Here is a 16498-nt window from a genome sequence, read left to right as displayed (position 1 = left end):
GAGATTCACTGGGCTGATTCCGGAGTTGAGAGGGTTGGCTGATGAGGAGAGACTGAGGAGACTGGGGCTATACTCATTGGAATTCAGAAGAATGAGGGGAGATCTTATGGAAACATATAAGATTATGAAGGGAACAGATAAGATAGAAGCAGGGAAGTTGTTTCCACTGACAGGTGAAACGAGAACTAATGGGCATAGCCTCAAAATAAAGGGGAAGCAGATTTAGGACTGAGTTGAGGAGGAACTTCTTCACACAAAGGGTTGTGAATCAGTGGGATTCACTGCCCAGTAGGGGAGTCTAAAATGAGAGGGCAGAGGTTTAAGGTGAGAGGGGAGAGATACAAAAGGATCCAGAGGGGCAATTTTTTCACAGAGGGTGGTGAGTGTCTGGAACAAGCTGCCAGAGGTAGGAGTAGAGGGGGTACAATTTTGTCTTTTAAAAAGTGTTTAGTTACATGGGTGCGATGGGTATAGAGGGATGTGGGCAACTGGGACAAGCTAAGGGGTTTAAAAAGAATGGACAGCATGGACAAGTTGGGCCGAAGGGCCTGTTTCCATGCTGTAATCCTCTAGGACTCTATGAAGCAGTTGAGGTACCTCAATAAATGTTTTTAAGGCAAGGACAGATAAATTTTTGACAGTGAAGGAATTAAGGGTTATGGTGAGCAGGTGGGTAAGTGGAGCTGAGTCCATGAAAAGATCAGCCATGATCTTATTGAATGGGGGAGCAGGCTCGAGGGGCCAGATGGCCGACTCCTGCTCCCAGTTCTGATGTTCTTGTGACGAAAGCTTGAAGAACATGTCCGACTGGAGGAGCTAGGCTTACAGGAGGGGGTGGAATGGCCAGATTCTGAGGCACAAGCATTTGCTTTGTGGATTTTTTCATTTGTTGATGGGACATGTGTGTCATTGGCTGGGCCAGCATTGACTGACCTGTCCTCATTACCCTTGAAACGGGTGTCCCCCTCGCCCATCTCACAGGGGAGCTGAGAGCCCACCACGTCACCATGGCTCTGGAGTCACGTGTAGGCCAGACCGGGTAAGGACGGCAGATTTCCTTCCCTGAAGGGACATGAGTGAACCATCGACAATGGTTTCGCAGGAATCGGTAGATTCTTAATTCCAGATTCTTTTGTTGAATTCAAATTCCATCTTCTGCCGTGGTGGGGTTTGAACCCCGGGTCCCCAGAGCAGGAGCCGAGTTTCTGGGTTCGCAGCCTGGGAAACGAGTGCAGTCAGGAGTTCCTTGTTGCCTGTGTGTAGAGGCGATGGGCTGAATGGCCTCCTGTGCTGGACATGTCAGTGAATGGATGTTGAGAGTGGTGGGGGAGGGGGGGGGGGGGGGGGGGGGTTGCTTTGGGGCGTGACATGCCCATTGTGGTTGAATAGCCTGCCGTGAGTTATTGTGAGAGGGAACAGAGGTTGCCTGGGAGTCGGAGTCAGCGGGGCCACACAAAGGGAGGGAGAGAATGGTTGGTTGGCTGGCAGGGGGTGTGGGTCAGACCCTGGGGGATACACAGAGGAGCTTTGTTCCGTTTGTGTGGGGTTCGTATTACTGATTCAGCTCAGAGGAATGGACTCCCTCCTGTCCTGCACTTTCTGATAGAAAGTTCCCCGTCCTCCTGTTCACCACATGACTGCCAGCTCTCCGTCTGCAAACCGCTCATGTGACTTTCACAAGCCCGACTGAAAGCGCAGACAGAGAGAACGCGTCCGACCGTCTGACTGCTCCCCTTGTTTGCTGCCTGGCTCCATAGCAACCGCTGGTGTCAAAGACCTTCCCGAGTCTCCCCTTTGTCGTCAAGCGCCTTGAAACCAAACAGCCATTCCATATTCATGACCTGTTACTCTGGGACACACGTCCCCCCCATTCCCGTCACTGCTTCCTCGGCTCCGGAATTCCCTCCTTCAGCCTCTCCGTCTTTCCTTCCCCCCACCCCCCCCACTGGACTGAGTTTCTGTTTCCCCACCGCCCCCCCCAATGGTGCAGTTTGGTGAGGCTGCGATGAAGGAGTCCCTCAAAGCGAGAAGCAGGAGGAGGCCATTCAGCCCTTCGAGCCTGCCCCACCGTTCATTTTGATCACGGCTGAACGTTGAATTCAATCTCCTGATTTCCCCTTCCCTGCCATATCCCTCCATCCCGTTCACCCCAAGAGTGATATCTAATCTCTTCTTGAAATCACACAATGTTTTGGCCTCGACTCTTCTCTGTGGGAGTGAATTCCACACGTTCACCACCTCTCCTCACCTCTGTCCTAAATTTTCTCAGTGACTTCACTGCAGCGTTAATGATCCGAATAAATAAACTCAACTCAAACAGTCTGCCCTGTATCCTCAGACTCCTGGTTCTGGAGTCCCCACCATCCTGAATCTGCCCTGTCTAACCCTGTTAGAATTTTATCAGTCTCGATAAGAGACTTGTTCGGAAAGCAATCGCAATCAACTCAATCTCCCCTCGTACGTCAGTACCCCCCCATCCCGGGAATCAGCCGGGTAAACCTTCGCTGCACTCCCTTCAGAGCAAGGACACCCTTCCTCAGATAAGGACACCAAAACTGCAAACAATATTCGACAAGGCCCTGTCTACTGATAAGAAGGCATCCCTGCCCCCGGACTCAAATCCTCTCACGATCAAGGTTTTATTTGTCTCATTAATCTGACCTGGATGAATGTGTTGGCGAAGGGAGGGCTGGCTGGGAGATTGGATCTTACTGCTTTCTCTCTGTTGATGTGGAGACAGTGGTGGACAGAGTAAGAAGTCTCACAACACCAGGTTAAAGTGCAACAGGTTTATTTGGAATCAGGAGCACTGCCCCTTGGTCAGTTTAGCTCTAACCTTCACTCACCTGCTGAAGGAGCAGTGCTCCGAAAGCTCGTGATTCCAAATAAACCTGTTGGACTTTAACCTGGTGTTGTGAGACTTCATACTGATTCCTGAGCTTGTGAAACAAGAATACTTTCCTTGGAAGCCTGAAGAGACTGAGGGGAAAAGAGATTGGATTGTTTTATTTCTCCCACCTATTGTATAGTTTACAGCTGAGAGCGATGTAAAGATGACAATAGTTTTCGTGGGCAGAATTTGATGGTGTGGGGTTTGCCAATTGGCCAAAGCCGGTGGGTTTTCGAATCACCGCGATGGTGTTGTAAGTCCCACCGTGCGTGTGGAACCTGTTTCATTCACCGTGCTTTCAAATCTCTGTCCCCTGCTTCAACTCCAGCTCTCCCTCATTGCATCTGACTTTACTCTGAGTCCACACCCAGGCTTAACCAATCAACCACAGCAAGCCTCAATGTGAAACAGACATGCAGAACGGTTCAACATGAGAACACCTCCCGAGAGATATTCCCAACCTCTGACAAGGAAATATTAATTTGTAATTATTTGTTTCTAAATATTAGTTGGACCTTAGTCAGGTTGAAGGTGCGAGCTGCAGTTTCTGATTGACTTCATAACAGTGCGGCGCTCCCTCGGCACTGACCCTCTGGTGCTGCGGCACTCCCTCGGCACTGACCCTCTGGCGGTGCGGCGCTCCCTCGGCGCTGACCCTCTGGCGGTGCGGCGCTCCCTCGGCGCTGACCCTCTGGCGGTGCGGCGCTCCCTCGGCGCTGACCCTCTGGCAGTGCGGCGCTCCCTCGGCGCTGACCCTCTGACAGTGCGGCGCTCCCTCGGCACTGACCCTCTGACAGTGCGGCACTCCCTCGGCGCTGACCCTCTGGCAGTGCGGCGCTCCCTCGGCACTGACCCTCTGGCAGTGCGGCGCTCCCTCAGCACTGACCCTCTGGCAGTGCGGCGCTCCCTCGGCACTGACCCTCTGACAGTGCGGCACTCCCTCAGCACTGACCCTCTGGCAGTGCGGCGCTCCCTCGGCACTGACCCTCTGGCAGTGCGGCGCTCCCTCGGCACTGACCCTCTGGCAGTGCGGCACTCCCTCAGCACTGACCCTCTGACAGTGCGGCACTCCCTCAGCACTGACCCTCTGACAGTGCGGCACTCCCTCAGCACTGACCCTCTGACAGTGCGGCACTCCCTCAGCACTGACCCTCTGACAGTGCGGCACTCCCTCAGCACTGACCCTCTGACAGTGCGGCACTCCCTCAGCACTGACCCTCTGACAGTGCGGCACTCCCTCAGCACTGACCCTCTGACAGTGCGGCACTCCCTCAGCACTGACCCTCTGACAGTGCGGCACTCCCTCAGCACTGACCCTCTGACAGTGCGGCACTCCCTCAGCACTGACCCTCTGACAGTGCGGCACTCCCTCAGCACTGACCCTCTGACAGTGCGGCACTCCCTCAGCACTGACCCTCTGACAGTGCGGCACTCCCTCAGCACTGACCCTCTGACAGTGCGGCACTCCCTCAGCACTGACCCTCTGACAGTGCGGCACTCCCTCAGCACTGACCCTCTGACAGTGCGGCACTCCCTCAGCACTGACCCTCTGACAGTGCGGCACTCCCTCAGCACTGACCCTCTGACAGTGCGGCACTCCCTCAGCACTGACCCGGGTGGGTGTACTCACTGTGAGATAGCTGTTATGTGTGGTGATGGGAATGGAGAGACGATAAATGAATATAAGCACACTCTTTGATCTCTTCCCTCTAGGAAGGAGTTACTGGGACACTTGAAGACGTATAACTATTATTATGAAGGACAGACTGCCCAGCTGCGACACAGAGAGGTAAACTCTTCACTTGAATTCAGTGTGGCTGACAGTGACCCCAGGGTCCAGGCCTGGTGTCGTTAGGGTGACCCCAGGGCCCAGGCCTGGTATCGTTAGGGTGACCCCAGGGCCCAGGCCTGGTATCGTTAGGGTGACCCCAGGGTCCAGGCCTGGTGTCGTTAGGGTGACCCCAGTGCCCCAGGCCTGGTATCGTTACGGTGACCCCAGGGCCCAGGCCTGGTATCGTTAGGGTGACTCCAGTGCCCAGGCCTGGTATCGTTAGGGTGACCCCAGGGTCCAGGCCTGGTATCGTTAGGGTGACCCCAGGGTCCAGGCCTGGTGTCGTTAGGGTGACCCCAGTGCCCAGGCCTGGTATCGTTAGGGTGACTCCAGTGCCCAGGCCTGGTATCGTTAGGGTGACCCCAGGGTCCAGGCCTGGTATCGTTAGGGTGACTCCAGTGCCCAGGCCTGGTGTCGTAACGGTGACTCCAGTGCCCAGGCCTGGTATCGTTAGGGTGACTCCAGTGCCCAGGCCTGGTATCGTTAGGGTGACCCCAGTGCCCCAGGCCTGGTATCGTTAGGGTGACCCCAGTGCCCCAGGCCTGGTATCGTTACGGTGACCCCAGGGCCCAGGCCTGGTATCGTTAGGGTGACCCCAGGGCCCAGGCCTGGTGTCATAACGGTGACCCCAGGGCCCAGGCCTGGTGTCATAACGGTGACCCCAGTGCCCAGGCCTGGTGTCGTTGCAGTGACCCCAGTGCCCCAGGCCTGGTGTCGTTACAGTGACCCCAGTGCCCCAGGCCTGGTGTCGTTACAGTGACAACCCACAGGATAGACCTGGTTTAGTTCAAACTGATCACACAAACTCAATCTCACTGGCCCCACGGTCTGGAGTTCTCTCCTTCATCCTCTGTCTCCCATTTGAATCTTCCTGAGGATGTCTCTCTGACTCGGGGCAGAGTGCCAAGGCATCCCAGAAAGCACTGGGATGTGGTCATCACTAACATGGCCAGCATTTATTACCCATCCCTCATTTCCCCACAAACTGAGCATCCCACTCAGCCATTTCAGAGGCAGTTAAGATTCAACCCCACTGGTAATTATACAATCCTCACAGTGCAGAAGAGGCCATTCGTCCCATTGAGGTCTTTGCTGACTCTCTGACAGAGTATCTGACCCAGGCCCTCTCCCCCACCGTGGTTACCATGGCTCATCCATCTAACCTAGACATCTTGAGACAGTAAGGAGCAATTCAGCGCGTCCAGTCCCCCGAACCTGCACATCTTTGGAGTGTGGGAGGAAACCCACGCTGACACGGGGAGAAGGCGCAGACTCTGCACAGACAGTGACCCGAGGCTGGAACTGAACCTGGGTCCCTGGCACTGTGTGGCAGCAGTGCCAACCACTGTGATTGAGGCCAGACCGGGTAAGGATGGCAGGTTTCCTTCTCACCTGGTTTATTCACGTCCACAGGAAGGAAATCTGCTGTCCTTACCCGGCCTGGCCTCCATGTGAGTCCAGAGCCACAGCAATGTGGTTGACTCTTAATTTCCCTGAGGGCTGGGTGATAAACGGCGGCTCAGCCAGTGACTCCTGTACCCCGTGAATGAGTCAATAAAATAGCAGGAGCACCATGCAGTGCTTGCTGAACCCACAGGAGGGCAGCAGTGTATCAGGTACATCAGGCCTGTCCAGCAGGGTCGGAGGGGGACGTGTCTACCTCCCCCCCCCCCACCCCGTCTTAAATCCATTTCCCCCTCTTGTGTTTGTCCAGTATCCCCTGAAATCTATCTACATTCATCTTCACCGCTCCCCATGGGGGCGACTCCCCCCGGGAATATTGGCACAGGAGGCCGTTCTGCCCTTTGAGCCGATGCTGTTTCCCTGGTGGATTTCTCTCAGTGCTGAGCTAAGCCTGTGGACCATTCCCACTGACGGTGTACAGAGAGGGTCACGCTCTCCCTCAACCCCGGGCCCTGTGGCCTTGGACCATCAGCCAACAGGAGTTCCTCTTCGTTGTCCGCCTGGATTAGACCTTCCCTCGATCTCGGTCACTCTGAGGGGAACGACCCTGCCTCCCCGAGGCCGATCTGACGAATCTCCCTCCCCACCCTCGGTAGGAAGAAGAGGAGCTGATCATCGAGGGACTCCTCAACATCTCGTGGGGACTGCGCCGGCCAATCAGATTGCAGATGCAGGATGATAATGAGCGGATTCGACCCCCGCCTTCATCAACCTCCTGGCATTCCGGATGTAGCATCGAAGCACAGAGGTAGGAGGAGGAGGGAATACTGGGGCTGATCCCATCCGGAACCCCCCGCGCTGACCGGAACCCCCACACTGAGGTTAATCCCATCCCGAACCCCCACACTGAGGATAATCCCATCCCGAACCCCCACACTGTCCCGAACCCCCACACTGAGGATAATCCCATCCGGAACCCCCCGCACTGAGGTTAATCCCATCCCGAACCCCCACACTGTCCCGAACCCCCACACTGAGGATAATCCCATCCGGAACCCCCCGCACTGAGGTTAATCCTATCCCGAACCCCCACACTGTCCAGAACCCTTCCACTGACCGGAACCCCCACGCTGAGGTTAATCCCATCCCGAACCCCCACACTGTCCCGAACCCCCACACTGAGGATAATCCCATCCGGAACCCCCCGCACTGAGGTTAATCCCATCCCGAACCCCCACGCTGAGGATAATCCCATCCCGAACCCCCACACTGAGGTTAATCCCATCCCGAACCCCCACGCTGAGGATAATCCCATCCGGAACCCCCACACTGAGGTTAATCCCATCCCGAACCCCCACGCTGAGGATAATCCCATCCGGAACCCCCACACTGAGGTTAATCCCATCCGGAACCCCCCACGCTGACCGGCACCCCCACGCTGAGGTTAATCCCATCCCGAACCCCCACACTGAGGTTAATCCCATCCCGAACCCCCCACGCTGACCGGCACCCCCACGCTGAGGTTAATCCCATCCGGAACCCCAAAACTGTCCAGAACCCTTCCACTGACCGGCACCCCCACACTGAGGTTAATCCCAGTCCAAACCCCCACACTGTCCGGAACCCCCCGCACTGAGGATAATCCCATCTGGAACCCCCACACTGAGGATAATCCCATCCGGAACCCCCACACTGAGGTTAATCCCATCCGGAACCCCCACACTGAGGTTAATCCCATCCCGAACCCCCACACTGTCCCGAACCCCCACACTGAGGAAAATCCCATCCGGAACCCCCACACTGAGGATAATCCCATCCGGAACCCCCACACTGAGGATAATCCCATCCGGAACCCCCATACTGAGGTTAATCCCATCCCGAACCCCCACACTGTCCCGAACCCCCACACTGAGGATAATCCCATCCGGAACCCCCACACTGAGGATAATCCCATCCGGAACCCCCACACTGAGGATAATCCCATCCGGAACCCCCACACTGAGGATAATCCCATCCGGAACCCCCACACTGAGGATAATCCCATCCGGAACCCCCACACTGAGGTTAATCCCATCCGGAACCCCCACACTGAGGATAATCCCATCCGGAACCCCCACACTGAGGTTAATCCCATCCCGAACCCCCACACTGAGGATAATCCCATCCGGAACCCCCACACTGAGGATAATCCCATCCGGAACCCCCACACTGAGGATAATCCCATCCGGAACCCCCACACTGAGGTTAATCCCATCCGGAACCCCCACACTGAGGATAATCCCATCCGGAACCCCCACACTGAGGATAATCCCATCCGGAACCCCCACACTGAGGTTAATCCCATCCGGAACCCCCACACTGAGGATAATCCCATCCGGAACCCCCACACTGAGGATAATCCCATCCGGAACCCCCACACTGAGGTTAATCCCATCCGGAACCCCCACACTGAGGATAATCCCATCCCGAACCCCCACACTGAGGTTAATCCCATCCGGAACCCCCACACTGAGGTTAATCCCATCCAGAACCCCCACACTGAGGATAATCCCATCCGGAACCCCCACACTGAGGTTAATCCCATCCGGAACCCCTGCACTATCCGGAACCCCCAAATTGAGGTTCTTCCCATCCTGAACCCCCACAACTGTCTGGAACCCCCATACTGAGGCTGACCCCATCCTGAACCCCCATACTGGGGCTAATTCCACCCTGAACCCCCACACTGTCCGGAAACCCTACGCTGGCACTGAGCCCATTGCCGTGCCAATCCTCACCCTGCCAGCAGGGCATCCCTAATTCCATACCAAGCACAAGGCTGTTTCCGATGGGATTGAGTTGAGTTCTCTCCCACTTCCCGATCTCTCCAAACCATTGTCCAATATTCGGATACATGCTTACCCTTGCCATAATCCAGCTTGATAATGAGCTAATGTTGAATGTTGCTTTGGCCACATTTGGAGTACTGCTTCCAGTTCTGGTCGCCACACGACCAGAAGGACGTAGAGGCTTTGGAGAGAGTACCGAAAAGGTTTACCAGGATGTTGCCTGGTACGGAGGGCATTAGCTGTGAGGAGAGATTGGGTAAACTGGGCTTGTTCTCCCTGGGCAGACGGAGGATGAGAGGAGACCTGATAGAGGTGTATGAAATTATGAAGGGCAGAGATAGGGTGAACAGTGGGAAGCTTTTTCCCAGGTCAGAGGTGACAAACACAAGGGGTCACAGGTTAAAGGTGAAGGGGGCAAGGTTTAACTCAGACATGCGGGGGGTGTATTTTACACAGAGGGTGGTGGGGGCCTGGAATGCGCTGCCAGGCAAGGTGGTTGAGGCGGACACACTGGGATCGTTTAAGACTGATCCAGATAGCCACATGAACAGACTGGGAATAGAGGGGTACAAACAAATGGTCTAGTTGGACCAATGAGCGGGACAGGCTTGGAGGGCCGAAGGGCCTGTTTCCTGTGCTGTATTCTTCTCTGTTCTTTGAAGAGTGGGAAAGGGAACAGGGGGAAGAGGGTAGGGGTGGGAGGAGAAACTGGACACAGCGGGGGTGGGGGGGGTAACGGGCTGAGATTGGATCAGGGTGGTGGTTTTATCGGAAAGGGTGTTTTCCAATTGCACCGTCAGTTGGGAGAAGTTCCTGAGTTCGCTGTGTAATGAGTGTTCTGATAACTCACTCTCTCTATCTATCTCACACAGACCCACAAAGACAACATTTGTTATCCCCGATGTGAAGGTGGAGGAGGCAGAGAGTGTACCCCAGAACAAGGAAACACACAGTGACAAAGGTCAGATCATTCTCAATCCAGGTTCCAAATGTGGATCAGGAGAAGGCCATTCAGCCCCTAATGTATCCTCTGTATTTAAAACCCATCCCCCTGACTTTTCCAGTTCATGTCTCCTGACCTATGTAGATTCTCCCTATGTCACTCCAAAGATGTGTCGGTTATGTGGATTGGCCATGGTAAATTGCCCCTTCGTGTCCAAAGATGTGTAAATTGGGGGATTAGCCGTGGTAAATTGCCCCTTAGGTGTGCAGGTTCGGGGGAATTAGCATGGTAAATACATGGGGTTCTGAGAATATGACCCTGGGTGAGATACATTGTCGGAGGGTCAGTGCAGGCTGGATGGGCTGAATGGCCTCCTTGTCCATTGGAGGGATTCTGTGATTTGAGCTGGAAACTGATGGATTGAGAGGGTTGCTAACTCCCCAGCATTGTCCTGGAGTCTCCAGGAATAGGAAGGTAAATCTCCGGGATCCTGCTGTATCCAACCCAGGAGAAGAATCATCCAGGCATTGAGAAAAACTGAGCACTTGCATCATTTTCTTTAAACATTTCTCTTTGCCAGATAAAAGAAATGGTGAAAATGGCTGGGGACAGGGGGAGGGAGAAGGCTGGCTCGTTGCCAGTTGAACATTCTCCAGTTGGGGGGTAATGGGTCTTCTTGCTTTGCGATGGGCTTTAGAAGGATATGGATGTGTTGGCCGGCTCGTGGCCGGAGAGGTGGTGGTTGGGTGGGGGGCATGGTGCGACGGCGAGGCATGTGATGGAAGCTCCAGGGGAATCCATGGAATCACAGTTGGCAACGCGACGAGAGAGAGAGAGTTGCTCACGTCTCCCAGGACTTGTGTGAAAAAGTATTTTCTAAATCTAGCCTGCACGAGCTGGCTCAGAGTGGCAAGTCCCCCATCCCGCCCGGTTTTATTGATCTACCCTGCAAAATCCCCCCCACCCCCTCTATCGATCGGCCATGACCAAGCGAAGGGCTCATTCAGTCTCAGGTGGGCCACTCCAATTAATGTCCACCCTTATTGATGATCAGTCCCAGGAACTCTCCGGACAGGGTGGGTGGTTGGGTTCTGCCTTCTGTATCCCCCCTACCCAGCCCTCCCCCAGCCTTCCTTCGACCTCCGCTCCCGCCTTCCCAGTGCGGCTCCCTCGGTCAGTCAGAGTCACCAAGAGGAAGGTTGACTTTGTCCTTGACCGTACACCAGGAGGAAGAGACGGGGCTGGGATTCGGATGGTGATCTTTGTGATCAGCCGCGTTTCTCTATCCAGCAGCCGGGACTGGTGAAGAGCGGGGAGGGGGACATGTCTGCCTGGAGTTTGCACATTCTCCTCGTGTCTGCCTGGGTTTCCTCCCACAGTCCAAAGATGTGCGGGTTAGGTTGATTGGCCATGCTAATTTGACCGTCGATGCATGGGTTAGAGAGGATTAGTGGGTAAAATATGTACGGTTTGGGGGTAGGCCTGGGTGGGATTGTGGTAGGTGCAGACTCGATGGGCCGAAGGGCCTCTCTTTGTCCTGTGGGGTTTCTATGTTTCATTCTTCCTTGGTTAGCCTGACTGCCTGCCCACGGAGGAAAGGTGCACTGAGGGGGTCAGGCTTGGACAAACCTGGAACCAAGGCCACTCTTTGTGCATTCACCTGGGCTCCAACACACACAGTCTGATGGTTTGGTGGCTCAAACTTTCCTTTTGTCCTTTTTTGAGTAACACGAGTGACCTCATTACAGAACAAGTGGCACTGATTTGGTTTGATTTATTATTGTCACATGTATTAACAGACAGTGAAACGTATTGTTTCTTGCACGCTATACAGACAAAGCTTACCATTCATAGAGAAGGAAACGAGAGACAGTGCAGAATGGTTTTATTGATATCTGCCTCAGGGGCCCAGGGTTCGATTCCTGGCTTAGGTCACTGTCTGTGTGGAGTCTGCATGTTCTCCCCATGTCTGCGTGGGCTTCCTCCCACACTCCAAAGATGTGTGCGTTGGATGGATTGGCCATGCTAAATTGCCCCTGGGTGTCAGGGAGACGAGCTAGGGTAAATGCATGGGGTTATCGGGGTAGGGCCTGGGTGGGATTGTGGTTGGTGCAGGATCGATGGGCTGAATGGCCTCCTTCTGCACTGCAGGGATTCTGTGACTCTCTGTGGGTTGGGTGTACAGACTTGGACGCGTGGTTGGGCTTTGTGGGTTCAGCTGAGAGGGCAGGAGACTGGCAGCGGGGAAATGAACACACTCTGTTCTCCTTTCCCTTCCCCAGCTTCCCAGGATGGTACTTCGGGTGACCCAGGGGGCTCACAGCTCATGCGCACCAAGAGCGACGCTGGAGCCCTGATCTTACGAAGAGCGAATCTGCGCTCACCAAGCGACAAGAGGAGAATCAGACGCCATCGCTTCTCCATCAACGGCCATTTCTATAACCATAAGGTAGGTCCTGGGAGAGGGTCAGAGACAGTGCCAATGTGTGGCACAGCACTGCCAACGGGCCTAACCATGCCCAGTGTGCAAGGTCAGGAGCATTCAACTGCCTGTTAGCTTGGCAATGGCTCTTGTACCCGTTAGCTGATTGCCTGCTCAATCAGGGGGCAGGCAGTGGCATTGTCACTGGGCTAGGCATCTCCAGGAACGTCCCCTGGGGCTGGAGCTCCAATCCCAGATGCTGAAAACTGAATTCAATAAAGATCCAGAACCAAGAATGAAACCATTGTTGGAAAAACCCATCTGGTTTCACCAATGTCCCTTTAGGGAAGGGAATCTGCCGTCCTTACCCCGGTCTGGCCCACACGTTCTCTTGTAGAACACAATCTCTCCCGAGCAAGTATAAATGCCATGGGCTGAATGGCCTCCATCGGCACCGCAGGGATTGTGTGATGAACACACTCTCTCCCGAGCAGGTACAGACACGATGGGCTGAATGGCCTCCATCGGCACTAAATGGATTCTATGATGAATGCACTCTGTCCCGAGCAGGTACAGATGTGATGGGCTGAATGGCCTCCGTCTGCACGGTAACAGTTCTCTGATTCTCTCTCCCCGTCTCTCTCTTTACACAGACGTCTGTCTTTACTCCTGCATTTGGCTCTGTGACGAATGTCCGTGTAAACAGCACGATGAGCACTGTTCAGGTGCTGAACCTACTCCTCAACAAGTTTAAGGTGAGCATTGATGGTTATGAAGCAGTCTCTGTCAGCTATTGGCAGGGAAGGGGAGGGCGCGGAGAAATCGGTCATCATTAGGATGAAGTGGTTCCAGTGTCTGGCGACTGCACAGCCACCTTGCTCGCATCTGGCCATTCCCTCAGACAAAACAGGTCCCTTCGCAGGAGAGCAACTCTGAAGCTTTTTAAAACTTCAAGTTCACAAGGCTCACATTAACACTGCAATGAAGTTACTGTGAAAATCCCCTCATCGCCACACTCTGGCACCTGTTTGGGTACACGGAGGGAGAGTTTAGCATGGCCAATGCACCCTAACCAGCACATCTTTGGACTATTGGAAGGAAACCCACGCAGACACGGGGAGAATGTGCAGCCTCCACACAGAAAGCGAACCAAGGCCAGGAATCAAATCCAGGTTCCTGGCGCTGTGAGTCAGCAGTGCTAGCCACCGTGCCACCCCTATGTCTGAGTGTCCAGAACAGGCCACCTTGTTGTCAGGTTGGATTGACCAAGTTGCACACATTAAGCCATTAACACCGCAATGAAGTTACTGTGAAAACCCCCTTGTCACCACAGTCCAGCGCCTGTCCCGGTACACTGAAGGAGAATTTAGCACAGCCAATGCACCTAACCAGCACGTCTTTTTGGAGTGTGGGAGGAAACCAGAGCACCCAGAGGAAACCCACGCAGACATGGAAAGAATGTGCAGACTCCGCACAGACAGTGACCCAAGCCAAGAATTGAACCCAAGTCCCTTGAAACATACAAGATTAAGAAGGGAATAGATAAGACAGAAGCAAGGAGGTTGTTTCCACTGGCGGGTGAAACTGGAACTCGGGGGCATGGCCTCAAAATAAGGGGGAGCAGATTTAGGACTGAGTTGAGGAGGAACTTCTTCACACAAAGGGTTGTGAATCTGTGGAATTCCCTGCCCAGTGAAGCAGTTGAGGTGACCTCATTGAATGTTTTTCAGGCAAGGATAGATACATTTTTGACAGTAAAGGAATTAAGGGTTATGGTGAGCAGGCGGGTAAGTGGAGCTGAGTCCACAGAAAGATCAGCCATGATCTTATTGAATGGTGGAGCAGGCTCGAGGGGCCAGGTGGCCCACTCCTGCTCCCAGTTCTTATGTTCAAATCCATCTCTGGCTGAGTTCTCAGTTCCCCTCCTCCCTTCCCCCTCCGCCACCTCTGGAACTACCTCCCCTCTTTTGGCTCAATGTCCGTTCTTCACTCTGGTTGGTTGGGAAGAGCCAATGGGACCTGTTATTTTATCGTAAAGCTGCCACACAAATGCCAGTTGTTGTTGGTCAGCGCCTGGCACGAAAGGAGATTGGTGGGAAATGGGGGGGGTGGACCTATGGCAGGTGGATCAGAAAGCTGAGAGCTTTTCCTTCTGCACGGGCAGAGGTCTTGACCTGTTTTGTGATGATTAACTTTCTCCCTCCCCATCCCTTCTTTGCAGATTGAAAACAGTTCGGATGAATTTGCACTTTATATTGTCCACACCAGCGGAGGTGAGTTGAGGTCTGTCTCGAGATCTTGGGGAGGATGGTTTGACATCCAGGGGAGAAGGGAACCAGCCTCTCAGACTGGGTAAAAGCAGACAGCAGGTTACTCCAGATCACCAGGCCTGTTTGGATAAGTACCCCTCTGTCACACAGCTCGGTGGGTGGTGTGCCTCCATCACACCAGCCTCACCCACCTTAACTTTGGCAGAGATTGGCAGATGTTCACCTGTTCACCGGGGGCCGGGTGGGGGAGGGGGTGGGTTAGTCCTGCTTGCTTGGGTTTCTGTCATTCAACCCTCACTCACCCCCTGCTGTCAGCCTCAGCACGTTTGTCTTTGCCATTGCAGTTTGTTTCTCATTGAGTTGTGGGACCTCTTTGCAAAGTGATCTCAGGTTGGGCATGATGTGAGTTCTCCCCGCTCACCAGGATGACTTCTCGCCGCGGGTCACCCCACCCCCGTGCCTGTGTGTCAGGGCGTGTGTTATGAACCCCACTGATTTTAAATGCCAGGGGATCCCAAAATCCAGAAGGGGAGCTCACACCGGTTTGTCGTGGTGTATACTTTCCAATTTGGTGTCATGTGGGAAATGATACACAAAGCGGTGAGGAACTGTACAGTCTTATTGTGATCAATTATTAAAGAATATTTATTAATTTATAAAAGAAAACACGCAGTAAGAAAGACTTCACAACAGTCCAGTGAACTAAACAGAAGGTTATACACAGGGAGTATATCATGAAACTGCCCCTTGTTCCCTGCTACCTGTGTTCCCTGAACTTGTCCTAAACAATATCAAAAGTCTCGGAGCTGAATCCAGTCGTGAGATGCCACCCATGGGTTATTTTGCTGGTTTGGGAAGACCTTCAGCTCAGCTCAGAAGTCCTGTGTTTGAGTTTTGTTTTAAAGTGCTGCCTTTCAGCGATAACTTGTTTTCCCGAGAGTCAGTTTTCTCCAGCTGGATGTGGCTGTGTTGGTGGCGTCTGTCTCTGACCCTTTTCTCTCCAGTTACCCTGCGATGGATATGTTGTTTTTTCACCCTTTGATGTTACCCACCCCCATGGACCAGGATTTTAGCCCATCGGGCAAAGTATCCCGTTGTCTTCTCACTTCCACACACCATTGTTTACCCCTGGGGAAACACTTGTTTCCCTCCGGCTGGGCTAATTTATATATCAGAAAACACCCCTTCAGACAACTGCACTCAGCAGTTCTCCCTTTATCCAATTGATCTATCCCAGTTTCAATTTTAATTTTGATTGTACTCCATTCTTAACAGTCACGGGGTGTAACTTTACAGGGATATAGAGTCATGTTTTGACGTAAAATTATCAGATAGAGAAGCAGAAGGAGGCCATTTGGCCCATCAGGTCTGCTGCACCATTCAATGAGATCATGACGACTCTGACATAATGCACAAGTCCACTTTTCCACCACATTAGAGTACTGCTCCGATAGTGAGAACGTTGGAAATGTTGATGTTTCTGAGGGGACCCACACAACAAACACAAAGTTAACATGTCAGCATGGCAAACATTCAGGCTATCAGATCCAACACTGCTCTGCATTGCAAGGGGATTGGAGTGCAGCAACAAAGGATGTGTGGTGACGATTACATGTGGCCACATCTGGAACGCTGCGTGCAGTTTTGGTCTCCATATTTAAGGATATAGTTGTATTGGAGGTGGTACAGTGACGGTTCACGACACTGGTCCCTGGGCTGAGAGAGTTGTGATGTGGAGATGCTGGCGTTGGATTGGGGGAAACACAGTAAGAGGTCTCACAACACCAGGTTCAAGTCCAACCAGTTGAGAACTTTCCACACACCTGACGAAGGAACAGCGTTTCTGAAAGCTTGTGGGTTTACTATCAAATCAACTGGTTGGACTTTAACCTGGTGTTGTGAGCCTACTG

The 16498-nt window shown here is 53.5% G+C and overlaps 1 protein-coding gene across 1 annotated transcript in view; it reads left to right on the top strand.

Moving 5' to 3' along the window:
- The window catches only part of rassf2a (Ras association domain family member 2a), a 36714-nt gene that overhangs the window by 13007 nt on the left and 7209 nt on the right, over nt 1-16498 (top strand). The window contains exons 3-8 of the mRNA XM_080216981.1: nt 4604-4679; nt 6782-6933; nt 9826-9914; nt 12179-12345; nt 12972-13073; nt 14540-14591. Of these exons, the coding sequence (XP_080073107.1) occupies nt 4604-4679; nt 6782-6933; nt 9826-9914; nt 12179-12345; nt 12972-13073; nt 14540-14591 (638 nt within the window). The remainder of the gene's footprint in view (nt 1-4603; nt 4680-6781; nt 6934-9825; nt 9915-12178; nt 12346-12971; nt 13074-14539; nt 14592-16498) is intronic.

The sequence above is a fragment of the Carcharhinus amblyrhynchos genome, chromosome 34, assembly GCF_965287045.1.
Source record: "Carcharhinus amblyrhynchos chromosome 34, sCarAmb.v2.hapA, whole genome shotgun sequence".
In the NCBI taxonomy this organism is placed as follows: domain Eukaryota; kingdom Metazoa; phylum Chordata; class Chondrichthyes; order Carcharhiniformes; family Carcharhinidae; genus Carcharhinus; species Carcharhinus amblyrhynchos.
This window is presented reverse-complemented; position numbering and strand designations above follow the sequence as displayed.